General features: G+C 41.3%; 1 protein-coding gene across 1 annotated transcript in view; it reads right to left on the reverse strand.

The window, feature by feature from the left end:
• Positions 1-13,235, reverse strand: part of AHI1 (Abelson helper integration site 1) — a 232,452-nt gene that overhangs the window by 44,518 nt on the left and 174,699 nt on the right. The window contains exons 21-22 of the mRNA XM_068984959.1: positions 11,030-11,192; positions 7,548-7,648 (exon numbers count right to left, since the gene is read on the reverse strand). Coding sequence (XP_068841060.1) covers positions 7,548-7,648; positions 11,030-11,192 — 264 coding nt within the window. The remainder of the gene's footprint in view (positions 1-7,547; positions 7,649-11,029; positions 11,193-13,235) is intronic.

A 13,235-nucleotide genomic window follows, 5' to 3' on the forward strand; every position in this document is an offset into this window, starting at 1 on the left:
AGATACATACGGGAGGGGGGATGGGAGAAACAGGTGAAGGGGATTAAGAGGCACAAAATTCCAGTTACGAAATAAATTACAGCATAAGGAATATAGTCAATAAGATTATAATAATTTTGTATAGTGACAGATGGTTACTAGATTTACTGTGGTGATCACTTCATAATATATTTAAATGTTGAATCACCATGTCACACGTCTGAAACTAACATTGTATGTCAACTATACTTCAAAAAAATTAAAAATGATGTCAAAGATATATTGGTGAAATAAAAATATTATGATCCTAGTTTCATCAAAACAAAGAACAGACATGAACAGACATGTATCCATATATTCAGATAACATCTTTAACAGGGTATGCAAGAAACAGAGTAAAGATAATGTTAGCAGGATACAGGAATTTTTATCTTTCATTTACACTATTCTCTATTGTTTGGATTTTTAAAACTATGAGCATATATTACTTTCATAGTATAAATAAAAATTTTACAAAAGGAACTTTAACTACAACTTTCCTCCACTAATACATGAATGATGTAGGTTAGTACTTAGGCTAGCAAAAATAAGAAGCCTAAAAAGAGTTCATAGTATAAACACAAATGAAAGTTGTCAGCACTTCTGTTTTCCCAAACCTCCTGAGTTGCTTTTCTCCCTGATAGCACCAATACTCTTCCTTCTATAAGATGTAAATTTACAGCATGCTACGATGAAGATTTTCTAGAATGAGGCTGAGAAAACATTCTCCTATACCCCTGTGGTACATGTTAATTTGGGGAATCTCTGGCCATTTGTGGAGTGTAATGAACAAGACTCATCCTCTCCTCTTGCAGAGGAAAAGCCAAATGCTGCCATCACCTGCCAGCACTTCAATGAACCAGATGAAATGTTGGAAGGTATCTGGTACACTGAGCGACACAACAGGTGTGTTCCACTTGGAAGGACTTAGAAGATTTAGCAGCTGCCAAATGGTATAATTTTACTTCTTATTCTATAGTTTGAATAGAAATTAAAAAAAAAAACAAACTATTGAAGGGGTTTCTTTCCTTTTTTTCTTAACAAGTACAGACAATATGATTCTACAGGCTTCCACATGAAGAAAGGGTACAATGAAACAAACATAAAAAGGGATGTAAAAATGCAGCAAGAGGGCTTCCCTGGTGGCTCAGCGGTAAAAAATCCACTTGCCCATGAAGGAGACATCGGTTAGATCCTTGATCCAGGAAGATCCCACATGCTGCAAAGCAACTAATCCCCTGTGCCACTACCGCTGAGCTTGCACTCCAGAGCCTGGGAGCTGCAACCACTGAGCCCATGGGCCACAACTACTGAAGCTTACACACCCTAGAGCCCTTACTGCTCAACAAGCAAAGCCACCACGAGAAGCCTGCGCACAGCAACTAGGGAGTAGCCCCTGCTCTCCACAGCTAGAGAAAAGCCCGTGTAGCAACAAACACCCAGCACAGCCAATAAGCAAACTTATCATGTTAAAAAAAGGCAATGTAATGCAAAACGTGGCTAGCTGTGCAGCAGCAGCTGTCTGCCTGTGTTGCTGACTAGACGTGGAGGTCGAAGGGTCTGGCCTGAGAGCACGGAGGCTGGGCTTCTACCAGCAAGGTTGTTCTGAACGAACTCCTTATAACCTCTCTGGATCTATCTTGGTTTCCTCATCTACAAAAAGGAGCTGACTAGAATCACCAGGGTTGATCTCTAAGGTTCCTTCCATGTCACCAATTCTATAGTTCTATGAACTTAGGACCCACTCTCCAATTCGCCCTCAATTCTAGTCACTTATCAGAGATCACTTTTCATGTCCTTTTTTCAAGAAAAAACTTATCTCATATATGATAATAAAAATAAAACTTGCACATGAAATTAAACATCTGATAGAATTTGTGGTAGGTTTATAAGGCAGGATCTTGATAAAATCAAACCATACATACTCTGATAAAGAAACTAAACTGAAGAAATGCAACTATGCCAGGTGCTAAGGAAGCCCAGTTACACATTTCTCAAGGGCTGGCTGTTTGCGTCATGACTCAAGAGTATACCCAAGGCATTTTGGTTACCTGGGACAGCATTAACGTTTCCCGGGGAACTTCTCACATAAGCTTAGATCATTCTTTATACTTTCTCCAAAAGGGATGTAAAACAGTGTCTAACTATTCATGTGGTATGTTCCACATGTGAAGACAAATACATATATGTAAGATTCTAGTGGCTCAGACAGTAAAGTGACTGCCTGTAATGCGGGAGACCTGGGTTCAATCCCTGGGTTGGGAGAAGGACGTGGAAACCCACTCCAGTACTCTTGCCTGGAAAATTCCATGGATGGAGGAGCCTGGTAGGCTACAGTCCATGGGGTTGCAAAGAGTTGGACATGACTGAGCAACTTCACTGGTTGATTGGTAGTCTAATACATGGATTCAGATAAAGTAGATCAAATTATGTTCTTCAACAAAAGAAATCCTTGTATCTTAAGCCTTAAAGCCTTATTTGAGCTCCATCTTCTCCAGGAGAATTTTTCTTCTTCTTTCCCTAAATGTATTCCTAGCCTCTAACACATCCTTACTCTACCTATTTATGTTTTTAAATGTTTTACGAGCACATCTACAAGTTCTTTGGATCTACCAGAATTAGGGTTTGGGCAGCAGTGGGACAGCCTGAAGCAGATCTCAAGGGTCAAGTGGGGTATCTGAAGAACTGTCTGTTGGGATATAATATAAAGGTCTATTTCCAGCATGAAGATCAGTCTGTGAGAAGACAAGGCACACACAATTTAAAAAATCAGTTACAGTCTAGACTGAGACTACGGTGCGGCAAGCGCGGCACAGGCAGCGAGAACCGGGGAGTCTCAGAGGCAGGAAGAGGTCTCCTTCCATAGGAGCACAGGCGCATCAGGGCGCGGCAGCCAGTGAGGCACTGCCGGAGTTCCTTGTAACTCCTCTGGCTGAGGGAGAAGTAGCTCAGGGTTGTTGGAGAGGAACACACTAAGGTGCGTTCAGTGTCCAAGTTCAGCCTGAGGCACAGGTGGGGAATACCAGTAAGCCAACGTAAGTAAAGGCCGTGTCTTTCAAAGCATCTCATCCAGTTCCTGACACAGAATACAAATCTTGTTGGTTGTTATGATGACTCCATGCCGATGTGTTAAATGCTTTCACTGCATGTATGTCTTTAGGTTAAATTTATATTAGCATCTTCCTAAATTCTCAAATACGGTGAATTTCAAACAATGGATACTATTACACATGTGACATCTGCCCACGGCCAAATTCTATGCCAATCCTTCCAACTGCATCCACTGTATTCCCCATACTATTATAGGCAACCATTGCCATAAATCCTTGCTGGATCTGTAACTGGAGTTTTACCAAGAACTGTTTGTGTTTCAATTCTCTGCAGCATAAGCTGTTCATTCACACATAAGCCAGCCATGAACCATGGGGGCTGGAGTTAACAGCAGTCTCCTCTTAGCTCTCCACTGCTGATTTTAGGCTGTTATGTTATACCTTGACATCTGGCTATAACATCCTGTATGTATCTTTGCAGCTCTTTCCTTCAGACTTGTGGTCACTCTTACACAATGGTTCTTAATGTTGGTTGTGCATTAAAATCACCTGGAAAGTTTCTGCAATCTACCCATGCCAAGGCCCTATTCCAGCCCAATTAAATCAATCTGTGGATGTGAATGCAGGCCTTTTTTTTTTTTTTTAAATTTCTCAGGTGACTTTAATGTGAAGCTAAGGTTGAAACATCTGCTTTACACAAGAATTAAGAACTTCCGCTCCTGGTTCACCTGTACCCTCTTCCTCCCAACTCTTATGACTGTCCTGGAATTTTAACGTCGAAGAGAACAACCTGCCCAACCAATAACTCTAATTCCTTGACCAGCTCAATTCTATTGACATGTCCTTCAATTTCACCCCAGCTCTTATACACAACTCAGTGGATTTATCATAACTTTGAGCTGCCCGGCATCTGATATATTAAATAAGCAAGATAGCTCCTGGATTTACAGGTCATCGTTTCAGCTGGCTAATTCCTTTCCTGTCTCACACTATGCTGCCCCTGGAGTGTGGGTGGCTTGCTGCAACCTTGCTAAGTCTGCCAGTGTTCTCTCAATTCCACGTCCTTTCTTATCTGGCTGATCCTCCGTGGTGGGTCACTCCTGCGACTGCTTGACCAATGCTATCAAGTCTCTTCTCCTCTTGTTCTCCGTCACACCCACAAAACCTCCAATTATGCATCAGACCAAATCTGCCTTCTCCACTGCCAGGCCTAGAGGCTGAGGATTACTGAAGGGATAACCCAACAACACGGAAAGGTGCCACCAAGGCTTTTATGGTCTTCAAACAGTAGCTCTCAGAACTACTCAGGAATCTCTTTATTTGTCCCCAGTGAGCCCTGCTCCTGCTGTCATTACAGGTATTCTCACAGTCACTATTCTTCCTGTCTCACTCCTATGACCCTCACACTGGAAGCAGACCCACCTTCCTGGTTTGGAGAACATGGAGATCTTCTCAATTTCTAAGCTTCCACGCTATCAACTTACCTGTATCCTCTTTTATGTTTACCTGTTTTAGAGGGGTAATGCTGTATGCTCCAGAGAAGGCAATGGCAACCCACTCCAGTACTCTTGCCTGGAGAATCCCAGGAACGGAGGAGCCTGGTGAGCTGCCATCTATGGGGTCGCACAGTCAGACACGATTGAAGCGACTTAGCAGCAGCAGCAGCACCAGCAGCTCTATGCTCAGCACGGCCAGACAACACTCCTTTATGGAGGGGGCTGTCCTGGGGATGCTATGATGTTTAGCCAAATCTGTGACCCCCACCCACTAGACGTCAGTAGCACCCCTCACCTTGCTGATATTTGCAGAAATTTCTCCAAGCATTGCCAGATGTGTCCTGGGAGGCAAAAATCACCCTCGGTGGAGAACCACTGCTCTAAGCCAAGACTAATCTATCAACCGGTCTCTCCAATGGAAAGCTCCTGCTTCTGCTAAGATCCACGTGTGCTGTCTTTATCTGCCTTCAACGTGAACCTGTCCCCTTGGCTTTGACAACTCCGGATGTGCTTTTATGTCATTCCAGTATTTAGAAAGTAATTCCTGGAACCAGGTCATCCTTCTAGCCACCACTTTGGTTTTCTCTAAGTGAGGCTCTGGGAGTGTCTTCCACAGGTTCACCTGCGGAGGCCTGTTCTATTCATCAATCCTCATCACAGTACTGTCAGTCCCTGACACTACCGCTTGTGTGCCAGGTCCTTGGTGACTACATGCTGAGACCCCACATGACCAGCTGTTTCTGACACTCTTGACTGTACCCTCCTTGAACCTCTCTTTCCCCCTGGCTTCCAGGCCACTTCTTTTTTCCCCTTCTTTCTCCTTTGATTATTCTTTCTTAATCTTCCCTTCACCTGTGAAGTGAAAGTTGCTCAGTCATGTTCAACTCTTTGCGACCCCATGGACTATGGAATTCTCCAGGCCAGAATTGGAGTGGGTAGCCGTTCCCTTCTCCAGGGGATCTTCCCAACCCAGGGATCAAACCCAGGTCTCCCACATTGCGGGTGGATTCTTTACCAGCTGAGCCACAGGGGAAGCCCTTCACCTGACTGTCCCTTAAATCCTAGTTAATGTTCAACTGGGATTCTGTCCTTGACTGCCTTCTCTCAGAACTCTTTGCTCTATGCTATCTCCTTTATTACAAACTTCAACTTTCTTCATGTAATTCAATGAATACATTAACTCCCTCATTTTATTCTGAAGCTCTACCGTCTCTCAAATTTCAGTCCTGAATTACTAGCTCCCCAGTGAATATTTCTATCTGGAGCTCTAGAGACACCACTAACAAATCAAGATACCTATAACAACTCATCACATCCTACTCCCAACATTCCCTTTCTCTATCTCCCCAAATTCTCCTTATTCCTTTATTATTTCTGTGGTACCACTATCCCTGTAGCTGTATAATAAGCCTTAGCATAATCCTAGATTCCAACTTAATTAATCATATCTAATCAATCATAAAATCCTGTCAGCTTTACCTTATGACATCTCCCCTCCATCTCTAATAGTTCAGGTTTTTATGTATTCTTTTCAATGGCTTCTTCACCAATTTCCCAGCTCCCTCTAATCCAACCACCATGCTGCCACCAGAAGGGTATTTTTCTCCTGCAAATCTGTACATGTCACTCCTTCTCCAGGGAATCCCCTCTGTCTGAAGGCTACAGTCTAAGCATCTGAGCAGAGCATGCTAGGCCTGGCTCCTATATTTCACTTACCCTTCTTTTCATCAGGCCCTGTGCTCCCTACACACAACTATCCCATATCATACCTTACCCAAACTATTCCCTCCACTAGAATGTTTTTTCTAAGATCATTTACCTAGCACATCCTTTTTCATCCTATAAGCCTCAGCTCAAGCCTGACCTCCTCCGGGAACTCTTCCTGGACTCCCTAGGGCATATTTAGAGGATTAGATCTTCATTATAGCTCCCACCATAGTCTGCTGAAATCGCCTGCTTGCAGAGGTCTCACCCATCAGCCTGTAGGCTCCTCAAGGGCAGGTGCCTTGGCTACTCAATCTTGTTTCAGTGAGGACTAAAGTGTGCTTAGCACAGAAGTAAGCACTCAACAAATACAGAATGAATGGCAGAAAAATACATGACAGGTTCAACTGTCAGAAAGCCTATCATGACATGGTATTTATTTATATATATATATGTGTGTGTATATACTCTACGCGACCCCATTGACAGAAGCCCACCAGGCTCCCCCGTCCCTGGGATTCTCCAGGCAAGAACAATGGAGTGGGTTGCCATCTCCTTCTCCATGTATATATATATATATATATATATATACATGTACATGCCTGCCAGTTTATGGAGTCAAAAAGAACCAAAGTTACTCAGCCTAAGGTAAGAGTTAATGTCTCATAATAAGTTAAATAAGTAATATATATGGTGGTACAGTGCTTATAAACTTTTCTACCAAAGCACTACCGGCATCAGAATTCTGCCTGATATCCTTAAGGAGTTGATCGCACAGGCTAAAAAATCATGACATTTCTCTGGCTGACTATATATCCATGTTTATTTTAACCTGAAAACATTTAAAATTACTAACAAGTAAGAGGAATGCTCTAGAAAGATAGAGCATCTTTATTCTGTGGGCCCCAGTGTTTTTTTAGCATAATTGTAGACCCCTCAGGTGAGGCTGCTGACAGTGTCAGTATCACAGTAACAGAAACGTGCATTGAGCGGAAATAGCATGACACTAAAAGTTTCAAGTTCCGCTTTGGGTTCGCATCCTATCACTTGGGCTGTGACTTAGGGGTTTACTTTAATCTCTCTGAGCCTCCTCAGTTTCCTTATCTGGAAAATGGCTATAATAAAGATTTGCCTTATATATTTCATAATGTTGGTGGCAATATTAGAAGAAATAATAATATAAGCAATGAAGGGTATAAGCATGAAAAATGAAGTAGTATTTCATCCAGGGAGGGTGAAAATCAAAGTACATGGAATACATATACTCGAAAACATTTACCTTCTGCGGAGCTGGAAGAGCTTTTTCCATTTTGGCTTTCTCCTTAGGGGTTAAAGGAGGGGATCGCTCCTTTACCTCCGGAGGCAGTTCTCGATAGAGTGCTAGAATGGAACAAAGAATTCACATCATCAAATTGAGGAGCGCCGTTCTGTGGGGGCAAAACAACAATGGAGAGGAGCAGACAGGCTACTAAAGACACTGCTATTCATGTCCTTGATGTCACGATAAGGTGTCCCAGCACTTTTCATTAAGGCAACTCACAGTCTTCGTTATCCAAAGAGCACAACTTACGATAGGCAAGTCTTGATCAGCCGGTTTCAGAAATGTAGGAAGTCTCATTTTTACTGACTATGTGTGCGGTCATGCAGCTGCTTATTTCGTTTTATCTTAATACACATTTACCGAGAACCTGCTATATGCAAGATCATCGGCCGGGTACTGCTGGAGGAGCTCTGAAGATGACCAAGGACAGTCTTTGCTCTCAAGGAGCTTACAATCTAGTCCGAGACAGATGTGTTCACAGTGAACTGCAATATACAACAGAGTGTGATACTGTTCTGAACAGAGACAGTAACAAAGACAAGTTCTGATGTGCAGAGGGTACAGGCTTAATGGAAAAAGCAGCAGGGCTGTCAGACTAAAAGATAGGTAGGATTTTGCCAGGTGGAGGTGGATAAAGGATAATTTGCAAATATGGTATGAAATAAACAAACATGGGACTGGGAGTATGTATGACACAGAATCTACTCATGGTATTTGGTCTAAAGTTCTTATAATCTAAGGTTATAATCTAAGGTATAATCCACTTATATGCATGGTGTTGAATCTAAACAGTTACGTGGGAATTTTAAAAGGCTAAAAAGGAAATCTGTTTTGGTTAAATGATGGGCAACTCTGAATTGAGACAAAGAGTTCAAAATTGAACCAAAATTGAACCTGATCAAAATTCTAAAATTATGAGCTACATTAATGGGCTTTGTATATAGGTTGATTTTATTATGGGTTTGTCTCTTACTGGAAAGGATGTTAGATGTGATTAATGGAGGCTGATCTAATTTCCCTTTCCAGTGGCTTAAGATACAAGGGAAATGTCCTTTGTGATAACAAGGTACCAATGTCTTCTATTATACCATTCTCTTATTGGATAGGGCTTTCAACTGAATGGTTGAAAGAGGTTATGTGTGTATGTACACACACATATACACACATGCTCCCTCAGAGCATCTGCTTTGTATAACTGGTTTTGGATAAAGGAGAATTTCTCCTACTATTTTCAGAGTGGAATATGCTGCTGACAGTCATTTTCCCTCAAATGTTAAAACTGGGCAGGTGAGTTTTTGTTACATTCAGGTAAAAAGCAGGATAAAAAGAAAGGAAAAGAACACCTGATGAACTGAGAATTCAGTCATATTCTCAGGTTGTCTGAAAATTTTTTGTTTGTTCTGGCCTTTGCAAGCCTTTCTCAATAAGCAATGACTAATGCAAAAAAACCCCCATCAATTATTCTGAAGTACAATAAGGAATCACAGCATCAGAAGGACATCCACTTCTTGAGACATGGAACTGCTTTCTGCACACAGCCACCAAGCATGGTTACTGTAGTATGCTTTGTAAGTCCCACTTTGCTTCTTATGGAATAAAACCAAGTTTTATTGAATCTTTAATCCCCTGTGGATCAAACATCTATAGTTTTTCAACATGTGCAAACCTAAGAGGTTATTTCTGCAAACTAACTAGATTCTAAAGTTAGCATCTAATACCCTCCTGCCTGGATATACAGAATCATTTTATACCATCAAGTGGAAAAATACTTTAAATGTTTCCACTTATATCTGGAAGAAATAACTGATTATAATATCTAGTTAAAATGAAAGATATTCTCCAGAGTGACTAAGACTGTGCAGAAATCTCTTGGTTTAAAAACAGCAGCTACCCCTGCAGAATTCCAGCTGCTGTGGGAAGCCATCACTGGGTCATCCAGGTGGCTGTCCGAGATGACTGGGAAGTGAGAAGTGCTGAGTGGAGGGGAGAGGCCTGGGAATTAACCTGTCTCCAGATTTCTTCCTTCCACACTGCTGTAACTTTTCTCCAGTCTGCATACTCCTTTAAACATAGAAGTATATTTCAGATAAAGTTTAAGAGTCATTAGCCATTTAATGCTCAGATAAAAAGAATTAAAACCATGGCACAAAGGAAATTAAGAATTTTTTTATGGGAGAGAAAAGTGGGTAATTTTCGAGACACTTAGCACTTTGGAGGGGAGGAGTTTCCTGAAAGCTGCAGATAAACAAGGGAGGGGAAGGAGTTATAGTGAGATTCAGGGCTCTTGGGGAGGGAGCCATGGGAAGGGCTGGGTGCAGACCTGGAAGGTGGTGCCCCAAGAGAAATAATTTTATCTGGGCCTAGCCCCCAGCACCCAGGATTCATGGAAGAAATTCTTCCTCCTTTCCTTTATTTCTTTTCCTTTAAAAATTTAGAACTGATGTTAGAAATTAATAGTGCTTTTGTTGAGCCATAGTTTGGACTGAATGGAGTTTCAGAGACTAGCCCCAAACCAACTATTATTTTAATAATTACTTTGCAGAAACAAAAGACTTGGTAAATATTCAAAATGGAGAGTGTTCTCTTGGCTGCCTCTATTCTATTTTTAATTAATAGAACTATATGATTTTAGTGCTTCTGGAAGAAAGCTTAGAGATAATGGAGTTCGACTTCCTTGTTCTGTGGGAAGAAACGAAGGTATGGCAGTCTTAGCTGTGACGCCAGGATTAGCGCTCAGCTCTCCTGACCCCTGAGCATTCTGCTTTTCCTACCCCACAGCGAATTGACAATCCATGGGATATGTTTCTCTGAAGAAGCGCTGCTACACTATCCCCTTGTTTCATAGTCTTTACCCTTTGTTTTCAAGCTGTCTGTGTTACTTCTGTTTTCTTTTCTCAAGGCCTGGTAGCAAATCTACAGCTTTCAGAAACTTGGATTTAGAATTTCTTCTCCAGCTCATTTCTTTTTCCTTTCACAAATGAGGGCTTAATTTACTTGAGAATGGAACAATCTATTGCAGCCTTTTTTTTGTTTTGATCAGGTGCCAGTTAAGCCTGGGGATACAACGTAAAAAGAATGGGAGTTGAAGAACTAGAGGTTCTTAGGTGCCTGTCAGCCTAGGAGTGGCAGGAGGAAGGGTGACGTCAGTGTGTGTGCAGCAGGTGGCCAGGAAAGGGGCTGAAGGAGGTTGGCAGCGAGATGGGCAGGTCCCCTGGGAAGGGAAGTCCATGAAGCCGGCATTCCAATCTCAGAATGTCATAGCTTTTGAGTGTACTAATGCCCCCCTCTTTTTTTTTTGCAACATGAGAATGAAGAGCAATACCCCATTGGTAAACATATGCAAAAGTAACAAGACAGCAAGTTAAAGAGCAGAAGATGATAAAATCTGGGACTATCAGTTATACCATATTAGTAAACCAGGAAGGGAGCATAAAACTTACTTTCACTAGCCACATGATTAGCTGGAAAATAACCTTCCTGTCCCTTTCCTATGCTGCCATACCACCAGTCTTCATTATCTTTGAAAAACACTCGGATAATGTCTCCGCGATGGATGGTTAGTTCATCTGATCGATTCGCTGTGTAGTCATAAAGAGCCACTACCTAAGGGAGAGATAAGACCACCACAGCTTTATCACAACTGTACCACAGAGAAAACCCCCAACATTCACTTCCTCTTGCAGAAGAGCAGCTGAAACCAAAGCAGTACTTTGGTGAGTCTGAGGCTGTCTCAAGGTTTGCTAATGGGATCAGGGGTGGTGGGAACACAGCAGGAGAAGCAAGATAAAAGGCTGTGGGATTGAGAAATGGTTATGCGCATTCAATACACTAAGATTAGCTTCAAAATAGCAGATGTTAATTTTTTTTTTAAGTAAATTACTTGTGAAGCAAATAAAAAAAAAGAAGCTCACACATCATTCACTGTTAAAATTGTTTCATTCTACCTTTGGTCTCATTCCCTGTGCTAAGCAGAGGCATCAGAAAAAAAAAAAAATCTCCAGAAGGTCAACACTTCTATACAATAGGAAAAATGCAATGGAACAACCAGATTACATAATTTCATTGTGATCATCTGGGTTTACTGTCAATGTATCTTTTTGTGATGTACTTCTATGCAAATACCATTTTTTTCTGGTATTTTATATCAACAATCTAAATCTACCTTTAAAAATACCTTGATAAGCTTATTTTCAAGAGACACAAATTTAAGAGGAAAGGCCTTCCTATGAGAACCCTCTTTCTCTGTTATGTTACAGTAGTCACTATATTTGATTCTTTTTTCTTTTGAAAAACCAAATTCAAAATGAATGGCTGCAGAGGCATCTACAAATCCCTTACAGCAGTTACAAGAAGGAAGCAAACCTCAACCCACTTCAGACATGATGCAGTGTATAAAGTAGCACATAATATAATATAAAGAATAGACTACTTCCACTTTTTTCCCTATGCAAATAGAATTTGAAAACTTACAGGCTATACAACTGTAATGTAATGGAAAACTATCATTACGACCCTTTGCATTTAGGTTGCTGCTGCTGCTGCTGCTGCGTCACTTCAGTCATGTCTGACTCTGTGCGACTCCACAGACGGCAGCCCACCAGGCTCCCCTGTCCCTGGGATTCTCCAGGAAAGAACACTGGAGTGGGTTGCCATTTCCTTCTTCAATGCATGAAAGTGAAAAGTGAAAGTGAAATCGCTTAGTCGTGTCCGACTCATAGCATTTAGGTTGAGTACTGATTTATTCACCTAACAAGTATTTACTGAAATCCTAATGTGCCTGGTTCTGTGTTAGGGACTGAACGTACAGTGATAAATAGGATAACTTCTAGAAGGATAGGATACCTTGCTTAGGCTTTGCCGAGAATGACAGGTAATCAGGAAATAGCCAGGTGAAAAGATGGAAAAGTATGTCCCAGGCACTGCACCCTATGTGTGAGAGTCCAGGGAGAAACCCAAAATAGTTCAATATGGTGGGAGTCTGGCATTAGAGGGAAGAATCTGGATAGAAAGTGGGAAGGCTGAGGCTTCAGGAGTAAGTAGGTGCCAGATCATACATGCTGGAAGGTTCAGACTTACATTATGGGCCATAGGAAGCTAGAAATTCCATAACAGCTTATAAAACTCTTTGTGGTGCCTTTAATTAATTTAAAATATTTATTAACATATTAACCAGAAGATTTTAATGGATACATTTGGAATTGACTGCTGTCACTATACAATATAAGGGCAGTAATGATGATCATATTAAATGGTAAAAAATACAATTCCTATTGTACTGCTTTGCATAGGCCCTAGTTTACAACCTGTTATGTAGGATATTGTTTAAAGTTGACAAATCTTTTGTAACTTTCAGTATATTGATGCCAACTCACTCATGTACAAGTGGGACTTTTAATTTTTTCCTCCATTCTTCCTTCTCCAAACCTCTTCTCCTGAATTCTCTTGTGTTGCCCTATCACAGAAGAGGAAAGCTAATTAAAATGTGCCTGCCATGTGCTGGGTCCCTTGCTAGCTGCTTATGTGAATTTTCTTACTCAACCTTTGTGACAATCCTGTTGAGGGCATAAAGTCTTATTTCAGTTTCATAAATGAGAAATTTGATATACAGAGAAATTTAGTAACTTGCTTAAACTGAACTAGTAAGTG

This window comes from Capricornis sumatraensis, chromosome 13, assembly GCF_032405125.1.
Source record: "Capricornis sumatraensis isolate serow.1 chromosome 13, serow.2, whole genome shotgun sequence".
NCBI lineage: Eukaryota > Metazoa > Chordata > Mammalia > Artiodactyla > Bovidae > Capricornis > Capricornis sumatraensis.